At 38.7% G+C, this 13237-nt stretch overlaps 1 protein-coding gene across 1 annotated transcript; it reads left to right on the top strand.

Moving 5' to 3' along the window:
* Window positions 1-11927: 11927 nt before the first annotated feature.
* Window positions 11928-12688, top strand: LOC145131931 (uncharacterized). The gene is made up of 3 exons (XM_079066576.1): window positions 11928-12191; window positions 12254-12430; window positions 12515-12688. The coding sequence occupies exons 1-3, from the start codon at window positions 11928-11930 to the stop codon at window positions 12686-12688; spliced, it is 615 nt and encodes a 204-aa protein (XP_078922702.1).
* The last annotated feature ends 549 nt before the right edge of the window (window positions 12689-13237 follow it).

Below are 13237 nucleotides of genomic sequence, written 5' to 3'. Positions count from 1 at the left end.
CGCACACCCATGTGTGCGGCCGTACACTCCTTGAGTTGGAGTGTAAGGCCCGGCTTTGATGCTAGAAGTGTACGCGATCCATTCCTATGTTCAATGCTTGAATGTACTGACCTTTGGACCTTTAAATGGAATCTAAACGAGGCTAAATGATAGCAGAAATGAGTTTGACACTCAGCTGAGCTGACTGGCTGAGCTTTACCAGGAAAAAATTTTAAAAATTTTCGGGTTGTCACATCATCCCCCCGTTAGATGGAATTTCATCCCGAAATTAGCTTTCTTAGTCGTACTACTGGGGTTGCGCTCCTCTGATTGGTAGAATACCCACTCGTAGACCTGGCGAATATGCCTTACTGTTCACCATAGGATTCATACTTCATCCATCTATCATTACCTCATGTATACAAGTCGTATATAATTACGATTTGTTAGATGGTCGGATGTGCGACTCAGCTCCAGGTCCACAAACAAACAAGGAACAGGAGATAGGGCGGAAACACACATACTAAATCTGCGTAATCATAATCATATACCACCCTCGCGCATACACTGAATAGTAATAGGTGGGCTATATTCGTCCTTAGCCTCTGTGCTCGAACTTGGCCTATTGGACTAGTGGTATTTCGTGATGGTCTGCGGACATCCGATGATAAGACTTCGGGGGACAAGGTACTCTTCGGACGAGTACTTCGGGGTTTAGAATACGAAAGATAAAACTGAGGTTTAGGTCGGACTGTCGATACGAATGTCGAAAGTTTCGAGAACTTGCCGATCGAGGCGATAGAAACATATGAACTCAGTATGGTGAGGACCACGCCAATTCATGACGAAAGATAGTAACGGACTCTTTACTGAACCAAGTTTTGGTCAAATGAAAGAAACGTCTGTTATTCGACGATGTATCCCTTGTATGATAGATATTGTACTCCTAGTATGTTCGACAATGTACTCTTTGTAACTGTTCCCGTGTTTCCTGTTTCCTCTTTGATGTTAACACTCCTACGTATCGTACCGCTATGTACGCATACATACAAACGAAAGTGCTCTAATAACTGGTGGGGATACTTTATATCATGATCCTCCTTGGTACCACTACAATCGCCTGCCATATACAAGTTATGAATATTTAAGATGAATTTGGCAGTCGACTGAAGTAACTCTACCTCAAATCCTCAACCAAATAAGGAATGGGGACCTAAGCGGAGTCACTCACTCTAAGTCTGCAACATCTTAGTTATGCACAACCCTGATATACATGGTAAGCCATAATAGCTTCTCTAAACGGATCTTTTAGTTCTCTTGAATACTGTGACCTATTTCAACATGTGAGTTGTTATAATTACTTTTAAGTGTTGTCCCCAAATTTTAATCTTATACCAATATAAATTATTTTTAAAAGTAATTACTATTTCGAAAACGTATCGCTACTCGTCGACGACTCCGGGGTAGATTCTCATGCGGTGATCATCAGAATGCGTCCATCCGCACCTGAGTTCCTTATTATCGGGCAGTCCCTCTGATAGTATCCAATCTCACCACAGCCATAACAGGCTTGGTTTTCTTCAGCTCCGGGGACTTGGGAGATCGGTTGAACCGGTGCCCTGTAGAAACGGATTGTGTGTCCCTTTCTGTGGCAGTTCAGACCACATTTCCCAGCATACTTCGGTGTGGTGGTAGTTGCACTTTCCACACTTCGGGAGAGTTCCAGCACATCGACTGGCAGGTGCTGGAGCAGCAGGTGCTGTAGCGGCATACATAGTACTCGCTTGTTGTCCTTGCGGGGTGTCCTGTGTTGTCCGCTTCTTGTTCCTCTTGTTCCCCGACTTTTGATTATAGTCCTCATCCCTCGATGGCTCGGGAATGGGGACTTTTACACCATGGAGGACTCCGTAGTCGATGAGTCGTTGAGCTAGGCGTTTAGCACTATCGAATGTGGCTGGGTTAGAAGACAACACATTTCCTTGGGTTGGAGCAGTCAGACCCCAAATGTATCTTTCTATCTTCTTGCTCTCTGGGGTAACCATCCCAGGACATAGAGCTGCTAGGTCGCTGAACCGGTCAGTGTAGGTCACTATGTCTGAGCCGACCATAGTGAGCTCCCCCAGCTCTTGTTCCATCTTTTGAATTTCTCCTAACGGGCAGTATTCCTCCGGCATTAACTCTTTTAGGTTTTCCCAACCTATTGAGTTAGCCACTGATAGGGTCAGTGACTTAACATGGCTGTTCCACCATGTTAGGGCTTTCTCAGAGAAGGTGCAGGCAGCAAACTTCACTATGCTTCCTTTTGCGCACGAACAGATTTCGAAGATTGACTCTGGCTTTTCGAACCATCGCATCAGAGAGATGACTCCGCCAGTCCCATTAAAGGGCAATGGCTGGCATTTGGTAAAGTCCTTGTAGGAGAACTCTCTCCAGCGCACGGGGACCTCACCTTGAGCAGAATCCGTAGTTGTTCCACCTCCGCTGGTACTGGTGGAGTGATATTGAGCCATGGCTGTTGCCACAGCCGCAGCCACTGCAGCGTTTATAGTTGCCATATCTATTTGCGAAGGAGGTGGCGTTGGAGTTATCGGAGTAGTGCGTCTGCTTGATCTGAAAGGAGGCAGATTTGCTAAAAGAATACAAAGATGAGACAGAATAAGTCTAAAGCAATGGACACAAGCCGAAAGCTAAAAAGACAAGGGTATCCTAGTTCTGGGTGTATCGGGTCCTGACTTCCACAGGGTTCTGGAAACAATTCATAAAAAGTCTATACCAAATAAACTTTATGAATCAGAAATGGCTATCCTCGAATAAATATCTGTTACCTGAATAACTGTTACCAGCTGCATGTAAGAAAATAATCCTAACACGTAATATGAGTAGTGTCTCCACTCGCTCATTAAGTTAACAAGATTATTATTTATTAGTGTGACGCATAAGACGTTTTGGGTTACTTCCGTGGATCCTTCTTTGAAAGATTCTCATGAACCTAATCTCTTTTCCTCCTGACTCTTCTGTTGTCTACTATGAGGAAGTGGTTACGTCTATCTGGGTTTGTCGTGTGAGAATGGAAGTGACTAAAGAATCTATAAGATTAAGTGAAACATTATGGAGTGATTCTTACAGAGTCCTCCTATAATTGCACAATGTATACAAGTTGTATATAACTTAAGATTAAATAGACCTTCGAATAAGTGATCCTACTCCAAAACCACAACCAAACAAGGAACAGGTAGTGGAGCGTAGATCACAAATTCTAAGTCTATAAAATCTCAATTATATATAACCTTGGAAGTATACATTACAAGATTATAGACCTTTCCGTAAGGGTCTTTTAAGTTATCACATAAGTTGTTTATATAGTGCCTAAAATACTCCTATAGTATTTTAAATGTAATCTTCTTGGTATGTTTCAAACTTGTTATCGCGTTATAGTATCATAGAATACTCCTATAGTATTCTAACTCAAATGTACTTGTTCTAGTGTTCTCTTGACTGGTGTTCAGGTAAGTTTTAAGACTGTTGCAACACCACATCACCCTCAAACACATGTCGGTCACATCTCGGATAAATATAGTTGATCAGGCTATATTGATCCTAGCTATGATTACATAACTATTCAGGTTTGACGATAGTGTTCAACCTTTACACACTTTAGTTTTGTTCTCCCCGTGATACTTGTTCTAATATGTACATGTATAAGCAAGTAGGTATATTTTTGTAACTTATCGTTATACTCTTAAAATATATCATTATCCAGGGCACTTAAGCCCCATTGTATTTACAGTTGTATATCTTTTATCGGTTGATATATTTAGTTCACTATAAACAATGCTCTGATACCAATCTGTCACACCCCAAAACCGGAACGGCGGAAACGTTCGGGGGTGGAGGACGCCATGTTTAGTATCACAAGATATGTATACAGTAAGCAAGTAATGAACAACCATTTCATTTAGAAATAAAGTGTTTACTATGTGTGTGTTCACAAAACAGAGAATTCATAAGCAGATAACAAAACAAGACTTGAAGCTATAATGCTCCATCTTCTGAATTCCCAGCACGAGTACCTGTTTAATCGGCTTCTGAGAATACAAGTTATTTGAAAGAGTTGATCAACAATTAAGTTGGTGAGTTCATAAGATTTTAGTGATGTGAGTAAGTAGTAAGAAAGTTTGTAGAAAGTTGTAGTAATTTGTAGTAAGTTCTGTTTAGAAAAGTTTGCCTGTTCCTCCATAAAATCCTATATTTCCTTCTTTGATGAAAGATAAGCAAGTATGACTCCACAGTCCTTTCTATGAGTATTAAATGGATACAAGTTATATAAAACCCAGAGAAAACAAACAATCGGTTGTATGTATCTGTCCTAAGCCCACAACCAAACAAGGAACAGGAAATGAGACGGAAGACACACATCCCATTGTTTGTTAGATCTTCATTGTATATAACCCTTGCGTATTCACTCAGTACTCACGGAGTTAACTGTAATAGTTCCTTTATAGTTGATGAAAAGATCCTTTAAGAAAACCCTTATTTCTTATAATAAGACGGTGACCACAGTGATACTTCTATAATCACTTCGTTTATACTGGCTATATATAATCTAATATCAAATAGGAAGTTAATTGGGTGAATCTGCCCTAAGCCCACAACCAAACAAGGAACAGCAAGTAAGGCAGAAAGCACACATCCAACTACCTGTTGGTTATTAATGATATATAACCCTGATGTATCAACTAAGGTATTATAGAGTTAATCACCTAAAGTCCTTTAAGTTTATCCTAGTTTAATAAAATGGATTAAACCCCTTTACTGGGAAGTTTCTAGTTTTGAATACCAAAGGTTCTGATTTGGAAAGTATGTTTTGTCCTAGAAAACTGTGCATTGACTCTATGTTCTATGACTTGACCCATACCTGGTACCCTTATGATGACTTAATGTATAGAGAGCATATATATATCCAGAATCGAATAGAAAATAAATTGGGTGAATTTGTTCCAAGCCCACAACCAAACAAGGAACAGGAAATGAAGCGGAGAGCACACATCCTATTACCTATCGGATCCTATTGATATATGTATCCTTTGATGTATACATTAAGGAATCATAAGGTTAGCATTGTGGTCCTTTCTACTAAACGTAGCCTTCTACCATGGCATCTAATGTTATCTATGTTTGTTTCTTACATGAGTTGTGCAATTTCCCAAATGAGACTATCATTAACCAAAAATATAGTTTTTACATTACTGCTTATTGTGAGAAGATCACAAATTGGATGTAATGGGAAAATAACAAAGTATTGTAGTATTATACTATAGTGACTAGTACTGTACTAGCTACCTTAAACCAATTGTTAAATAAGGTATAATGTCATATAATTATAACCATACTTGATCGACCTTAGTGAAACATGACGCTCGAAGACGTCGAGATGGTATGACAATCATCACCCGAAGACCTGCAGGTCCCACTATAGCTAGCAGCAAGGTGTAGGACGGTCAGTCCAGTGTAGATCTATACACGAATTCACGCTCTTCTTTCAGAAGACTCTGGTTACAAGTCGAGCCATGACAGAGATGTCATGCCCCGAAGTAGTGCCTCACATTTAAGTTATAGTGTGTATGAATAGTATGTATTTGTGTATGTTCTCTCTTTCTAGTGTGTAGTACGTTTAGTTATATAGTGTAGTGTACGTATTGTTTACAGTATGTATTGACTCATATATGAACTGACTCTTTGTATGTTTCATAGTACTAGAGTAATGAATAGTATCTTCCTAAACTATACCTATTATAGTTTACTAACATTTTACTTGAACTGATATTGAAAAGACACATTTTACTACTAAGTTATTCTTGTACTTTGAAAACGGAGTTTTATTAAACTATAAAGTAACATAACTTTAAAAGAGTTTTTGAAATGTTTTGATCACTTATAAAAGACATAAGCAATATTTTGAAAGATGTTTATAACAAATAATTACACAATTATCATTGTGTTCAACTTGTATTCCCCCCCTTAAAAGCATTTAAAACAGTTAAAAGATTCATTACGGGGTATGAACTCACCTGATGTCGGTGATTCAAACGGGTATGCGTGTAAGGATGAGAAGTTTCACGAATGGAGTCCCGAGACTTAACGAGTCCTAAATAACATATAATGGCATATATTGACATAAATATAGTGTTTAGAAGCAACCAAATGCAAGGAAACACCTTACGGGACTAGGAAACACTTTGCCCATGTGTTGGAATCACATGTCATTCACTAAATGGGAGTGTACGACCATATTGATGGGTGTGCGGCCATGGGTGTGCGGCCAGGGGAGTGTGCGGCCGCACACTCATGGTAAAGAGTGCACAAAACGTTTTCCAAATGGTGGGGAGGCTTGTAGGACTGATGTTCATCAAGTGTTGAAGCTAGAAAGGCACTTTGGAAGCCCTAAAGCACCAAACAAAGGGGTGTACGGCCACATGTTTGTGTGCGGCTGCACACTCCTTGATGAACATGTTTTGGACGCTTTCTAAGGCTCTTATCTAGTAAATAACAAGCTTGGGGAATGGTATTTACAGTATACAAGCCTTTATGGGTGTTTTGATGGTGTTTGGGGGATGTTTGAGGGGTGTACGGCCACATGAGTGTGTGCGGCCGCACACTCATATGTTCTTGAGTTCTGAGCAGTTTCAAGGCCTTAATCTCGTGTTCTTAACAAGTTCTAAGCTTAAGGGAAAAGTACTTACGATCCGGAAGCTCGAGAAGGCCCAAAATCGCCAAGAACGAGTGTGTGTTCTTGGTGTTCTTGGTGAAATGGATGAAGATTTGAAGATCTAGTCAAAACACGATTTCATTTGGATGAAATCAAAGGTTGTAACTAGTTTATGAAGATTAACAACAAGCTAATGGAAGAACACTTACATCCTTGAAGATCTAGGCTGAAAATCGGATGATAGTTGAGAGAAAAATCGAGTTCTAAGCCTTGGGGAGTGAAAAGGGATGAATGAAGGCTAAACCCCTCCTTTGTACACGTGAGTGTGCTGCCAGGAAAGGGGTGTGCGGCGTACACCCATGTGTGCGGCCGTACACTCCTTGTGTTGGAGTGTAAGGCCCGGTTTTGATGCTAGAAGTGTACGCGATCCATTCCTATGTTCAATACTTGAATGTACTGACCTTTGGACCTTTAAATGGACTCTAAATGAGGCTAAATGATAGCAGAAATGAGTTTGACACTCAGCTGAGCTGACTGGCTGAGCATTACCAGGCAAAAGTTTTAAAAATTTTCGGGTTGTCACACTTGTAGCATTGCCATGTTACAAACAAGAGTTTTCTCAGTTATTTACCAAGATTAAGTTATCTCCAAATGATTTCTAAGACAGAATCCTCCCGATGCAAGCTTCAAGATCACACGAAGCTAAAAGAGTTAGAATGCAAAACCTCTGCTAAGTCAAAAGTCTTCAGAAGGTCGAAACTAAACCTAAGGGTCATCAGGTTCTATCTATCCTTATTTTCTAAAAATTATCCTTATATTAAGATTCTCCTACGTTATAATCAAAATCTTATCATTTCTAAATAAAGATCCCAACGATTTCAAAGTCCTAAGCAGACGATTAGCTATCCCAGATTATTAGGATCCTAAGAATTCTTGTAAAACTTGAACTCTTTAGGATCCTAATTGTCTAGGGATCCTCGAGAAAACCTATTTTGATTCTATAACCAAATCAATCACGTAAGAAAAGAGATAAACCAAAGCATCAATATTAAAAGGGGTTTCCCTCCAACCCAACGAAAAGAGAATATTGTTTTACATAACAAAAAGGGAAATCTCCAGAAAAGTCCTAAAATTTTACCTTAATTTACGAAAAAGTCCCAAACTAAAATTTGTTTACGAAAAATCATGAATTACTGGAAAAAATGGCGATTTGACCCCTTTTTCCGGTTTACCGGTTTTATTACTTACATGTTTCACTAAAGTCCCATTATTTTACCCTAATTTGCGAATAAGTCCCAAAATAAATTTTACTGATGATTTGGCCCTTTTCTTCTTGTAACATACATTTTATCGGTTTCACTGCTGACTTAGACACCTAGTCATTAAATTAGCTGATAAAATGAATACGATGGGTTATATAATGTCACATCAACTGTAAAATTTGATATCCATCTCATCGGCTGATTTGTGACTATGTATCTACGTCAGCAATTAAACTAATAAAATATATGTTTCCAAGAAAAAAGGGCAGAAAATGAGTTGATGTATGATGAGATGGATATATTGGGTTACATAATATTAGATAGACAATTTGATATTTCTTATAAACGTAAAAAATAACGCAGTTGTTGTTTGTTTATGTAATTATTGTAGTCCTCGTTGGATGCATTTTATGTTCCAAAAAGTTATACAATACATCAGGATATCAAGTTTTTTGCTAAAAATAGCATTATATAACTCAACATATCCATCTCATCATCTTATTTAATGACTAGGTGTCCGGGTCAGCAATGAAATCGGTAAAATATATGCTACATAGAGCAAAGGGCCAAATCATCAGTAAATTTTATTTTGGGACTTATTCGCAAATTAGGATAAAGTAATGGGAATTTAGTGAAACAAGTAAGTAATAAAACCGGTAAACCGGAAAAAAGGGGTCAAATCGCCATTTTTACCGGTAATTCATGCTTTTTCGTAAACAAAATTTAGTTTGGGACTTTTTTGTAAATTAGGGTAAAATTTTAGGGCTTTTTTGAAGATTTCCCTACCAAAAAATTAAAATTGTTTGTTTTTTAATTTTTTTAAACCTAATTCAAGGTTTGATCACCCCCAGTTGGGGTATCCTTTGTCTCTTTCTTATACCTTTTCTTCTTCTTCTCTACATGATCTTTGCCATTATTAACAGGCTTACCAGTCAACTTAGCCAGGGTTTCACACCAACTGACTATGTTCCAGGATCCTGCATTCTCCAAATCCTTCGCCAGTCAACTTAGCCAGGGTTTCACATCAACCGACTATGTTACAGGGTTTCACACCAACCGACTATGTTCCAGGATTCAACAATCAACTCCACGATCTCCAGCACATGCTCCGCCAGGTCAAGCTTAACCTTCAGAACTTCGGTGGATTGAGAAACATGATCGAGTAACCAATAAAAGATCAAAGATCCTGGAGTATTGACGGCCAGATCTATCGAGATTCTCTCCGGAGGAAGAGAAGCTGAGGTCCTCTCCTTCTTGACCACAAGTTGGTCTCCTGACATGGCAGAGTTGATATCAGCATGGGTGAACCAAGCACTAGAGCGTGCAACCTTGGATCCTAAACATAACAAAGGAACTCAATAAGTTCATGATCGTTCATGAAGAATAAAAAAAAGACAGATAAAGGATCTTTACATGTCGACATGGGGGCAATAGCATATTTACTCTCTTGAAAGCAGGGTTGTTCGAACCTAAAGGATCTTTCAGTCTCGGGTAAAGCAAGGAAACTCCCAGTACTCTCCTCGATATCGTCAGCAGCAGGGACGCGATCCTCGAACTTGAAAGCTGCATCAAAACAAACAAAATAAGGAAGTGTGAAATTCAAATCCTCAATGGAATAAAATAAAATCCTATCATTTCTAACCTAATGTCTCAGCAGGAGATCACCGTTAGGGATGGATTCACGTTTCACAAAGAAATATTTCTCTTTCCGAGAACCATCGTTTTGTTTCAATTTCAAAATAAGATGTGATTTATTTGTTTTGACTTTGAGCAGGAAACGAGAAGATCTATAAGTTTGGAGATTATAAACATGGTCCAACTCAACTAATTCCATGCGTAGATCCTTAGATTGATTCAATCGATCAACCTAAACTAGGATCCTCCAAATCACATGCATAGTTTGGATGAAAGCAAAACCAAGTAGGAATGACAAAGTCAGGTTGGGCCTTAACATCAAAAGGCTCAAAAATAACATCAGTAGAAAAAGCCCCGATTGATTTTAAGGACTCAACGTCATCATCACCAAACGAACAGGTCTCTTCATAAGACATGATCCTTTGGTTGACGAAGTCTTCGTCGGGAAGAGCAAAGTTGGTCAAGAAAAAATAGAGTGCCTCTTTACCCATGATCAACAAACTAGAAAAATAAGAAGAAAGGAGCAAGAAATTTACCTTCAAGACAACCGAGGAGAGAGAGAAATGAGTTGATAAAGTAATCATGTCTTTCGAACGGATAGAATTCTATCCATTAGAGTTTGAATTTCAAAAACCCTATCTCTATTTTAAATAAAATTATACCTTTAAATATTCATAATTAACTCAAATATTTTGCAGGTATAATTTGGGGGCAATTGTTAGGGCCAAGATCCTCAATCCTATACAGGATCCCGAATCTCTAAAATATCTAAGGCCTTAAACCTATCAAGGATCTCGGATCTTAAAGGAGTCTCAGGATCCCGAACATACGTCAGGATTCTTAATATCACCATTATTATCTCCTAACAATTTTAACGGCTATATTTCTTATATATTTCTCACATGTGTAGAAATGGTCAACATAGGAATCATTCACAACGAAGAATCAGTCCAACCATGCTTAAAACACGGAAATACCAAGTCAAAGTACGTTGTAAATACCAGTTCAGCAAGATCCCGGAAATATCAGACATTTAGTTACTTAACCTAGACTATAAATACACATGTAAATGACACACAATGGGCACAATCAGCTGACACCTTAGACACCTTGAGCTACTCAAACACTTGTACTCATATTCTTATCATATTCTCTATAAATTTTATGCCGGAGATCCTGGCAAGGATAAATGGCTTTCCCTATAAATCACTTTTGCAATCTTGTTCTAATTTCTTTAGTCACTTCGCCTACAAGACCACAACATCTCATGCAATTTGGTTGATATCCACTTAGTCGATTTTTGACCAAAGCACTAGGTAGACCATGGATCCACGAAATGAAGGCAGTCCCATCAATATATTATCAATGTTTGAAGATGCCCACCCCATGGGGGACAGTGAAGATCACATCTGATCAATAGGAATCCAAAGAGTGCTACAAGACCTCGACGAAATCTTAACCAATACCACGGCATTTGCATGGAAGCACGAGGACATGATAGGTATAGACAAAAATATAATAACCCATAAACTTAATATTGATCTTTCTTTCAGACCAGTACACCAAAAGAGAAGGAAGTTCGCACTAGATAGAAACCAAATCATACAAAAAGAAGCAGAAAAACTTCTTAAAACAGGAATGATCAAGGAAGTGAAGTTCCTAAGGTGACTAGCCAACGTGGTCATAGTACAAAATAAGAATGGAAAATGGAGAGTATGTGTGGATTATACGGATCTCAACAAGGCTTGTCCCATGAATGCTTTCTCTCTACCACACATAGACTCCATGATAAACGTCACAACTGTTCATGAGTTACAAACATTCATGGATGCGTCAGCGGGATTCCAACCAATCCAAATGGAACCATCTGACCAAGAGGATACAACATTCATAACCCCAACTGGTATATATTGTTATATTGTCATGCCATTTGGTCTTAAAAATGTTGGTGCAACATATCAGAGGCTAGTCAACAAGATGTTCAAATAGAAACTAGGGGATACCTTGGAAGACTACATTTATGACATGGTGGTCAAGTCGAAGAAAGCTTAAGACCATCTCAAGGATCTTGAAGAAGCATTCGACATATTGGACCAGTATAACATGAAGCTGAGTCCCTCCAAGTGTCACTTTGGAATGAGATCAGGAAAGATCCTTAGGTACATGGTGACCAAAAGATGAATTGAAGCAAGTCCTAAGAAAATCAAAAAAATCATTGATCTAAGATCCCCATCCCCGATAAAGGATATTCAAAGACTAACAACAAGAGTGGCAGCCTTAAACAGATTCACGGGGACCAAAATTCCATCTACTTTGTAAGTATAAGTCTCTTGGATCCTGAGACCATGTACTCTCACCGTGAAAAACTTATACTTACACGAGTTACTGCTTCCACAAAATTAAGACACTACTTTGGAACACATCCAATAAACGTAAGAACTAATTATCCTATTAAGAATGTTATGAGAAAACTAGAAATGCCAGGAAGGATGGAGAAGTGGTCCGTGAAGCTAAGCACATACGACATCAAGTACAAGCTAAGATCCACGATAAAGTCTCAAGCAGTAGCAGACTTTGTGGCTGACTTCAGTAATGATCTACAACCTAAAGTAGAGATAGAAACTAAAAGACTTCTAGAATAAGAAAACATGTGAAGATGGAAACTGGTTAGAGATGGAGCATCAAACCAAAGAGGAACTGGACTAGGGATCATACTAAAGTCGCCACAAGCGCATATCCTACCCCCCAATTCAGTTGTGAGTTGGATGCAACCAATAACGAGGCTGAATACGAGGCACTAATCATGGAACTACAGCTACCCAAAGATCTTCAGATCAAGGATCGTCAGGTATATGTCGACTCTTTATTAATAACTAACCATTTTAATGGATCTTTAGTAGTAAAAGTTAAAAGACTAACATTATACTTCCAGATCCTAAAAACTTTAGCTTTTGAATTCGAAGCATTCAACCTAAACCAAGTTCCTAGAGAAGACAATGCTGAAGTAGATGCTTTAGCCAATCTAGGATCTTGTGTGAGGATCCCACCAGAGACCAGGATCCTGATAATCCACATAATGATTCTAGAAATCGAAGATCTTGCGTAAAGACTTAAGGATACCGACGATGACAAGGTAACAACTAGCGTCACTACAATCGAAGATCTTGATCATCAACTTCCTCATGAAGATCCTAGCATCAAGGATACTTCCTGTAATGCCCGCGGATTCAGTCTAGTCAATTTAGAGATGATAAGCGTCAAAACTGACTTTTTGATAGAAGATTATTTGGAATGAATAATCTTAACTAAGTTGTAGTGGTCGTGACAAGGATTCCGGATATATAAAGAATGCCGAAATCCGAGTTATAACGAAGAAGTTATGACATGTCGAAGTTTCGCGACAGAACCGGCACGACACAGCGCGACGTAAATAGTGAATTTATGATAGAGAGATATTTGGCTTTAGCGATCTAAACGAAAGTCTTAGAATACGTTAAACCGAGAGCGTGCATAAAAAGAACATCTAAATCTGACTTCGTATGAGGAAGTTATGATTTTTCTAAGTTTCAGCTTAGTAGTATGCAGCCCAAAGTTCGAATATGAGATCGAGTGATTTTTAGCCGAAACAATCTAAACGAGAATCGAAGATCTCGTC

This window comes from Lactuca virosa, chromosome 8, assembly GCF_052849685.1.
Source record: "Lactuca virosa cultivar CGN04683 chromosome 8, Lactuca_virosa_CGN04683_v6, whole genome shotgun sequence".
Classification (NCBI taxonomy): Eukaryota; Viridiplantae; Streptophyta; class Magnoliopsida; order Asterales; family Asteraceae; genus Lactuca; species Lactuca virosa.
This window is presented reverse-complemented; position numbering and strand designations above follow the sequence as displayed.

Coding starts and splice junctions, on each gene's coding strand:
- LOC145131931 (XM_079066576.1), top strand. CDS start 11,928: ATGTACTCTCACCGTGAAAAACTTATACTTACACGAGTTACTGCTTCC. Junction 12,192..12,253: donor GTAATGATCTACAACCTAAA/GTAGAGATAGAA, acceptor GAAACTGGTTAG/AGATGGAGCATCAAACCAAA. Junction 12,431..12,514: donor TTCAGATCAAGGATCGTCAG/GTATATGTCGAC, acceptor TTATACTTCCAG/ATCCTAAAAACTTTAGCTTT.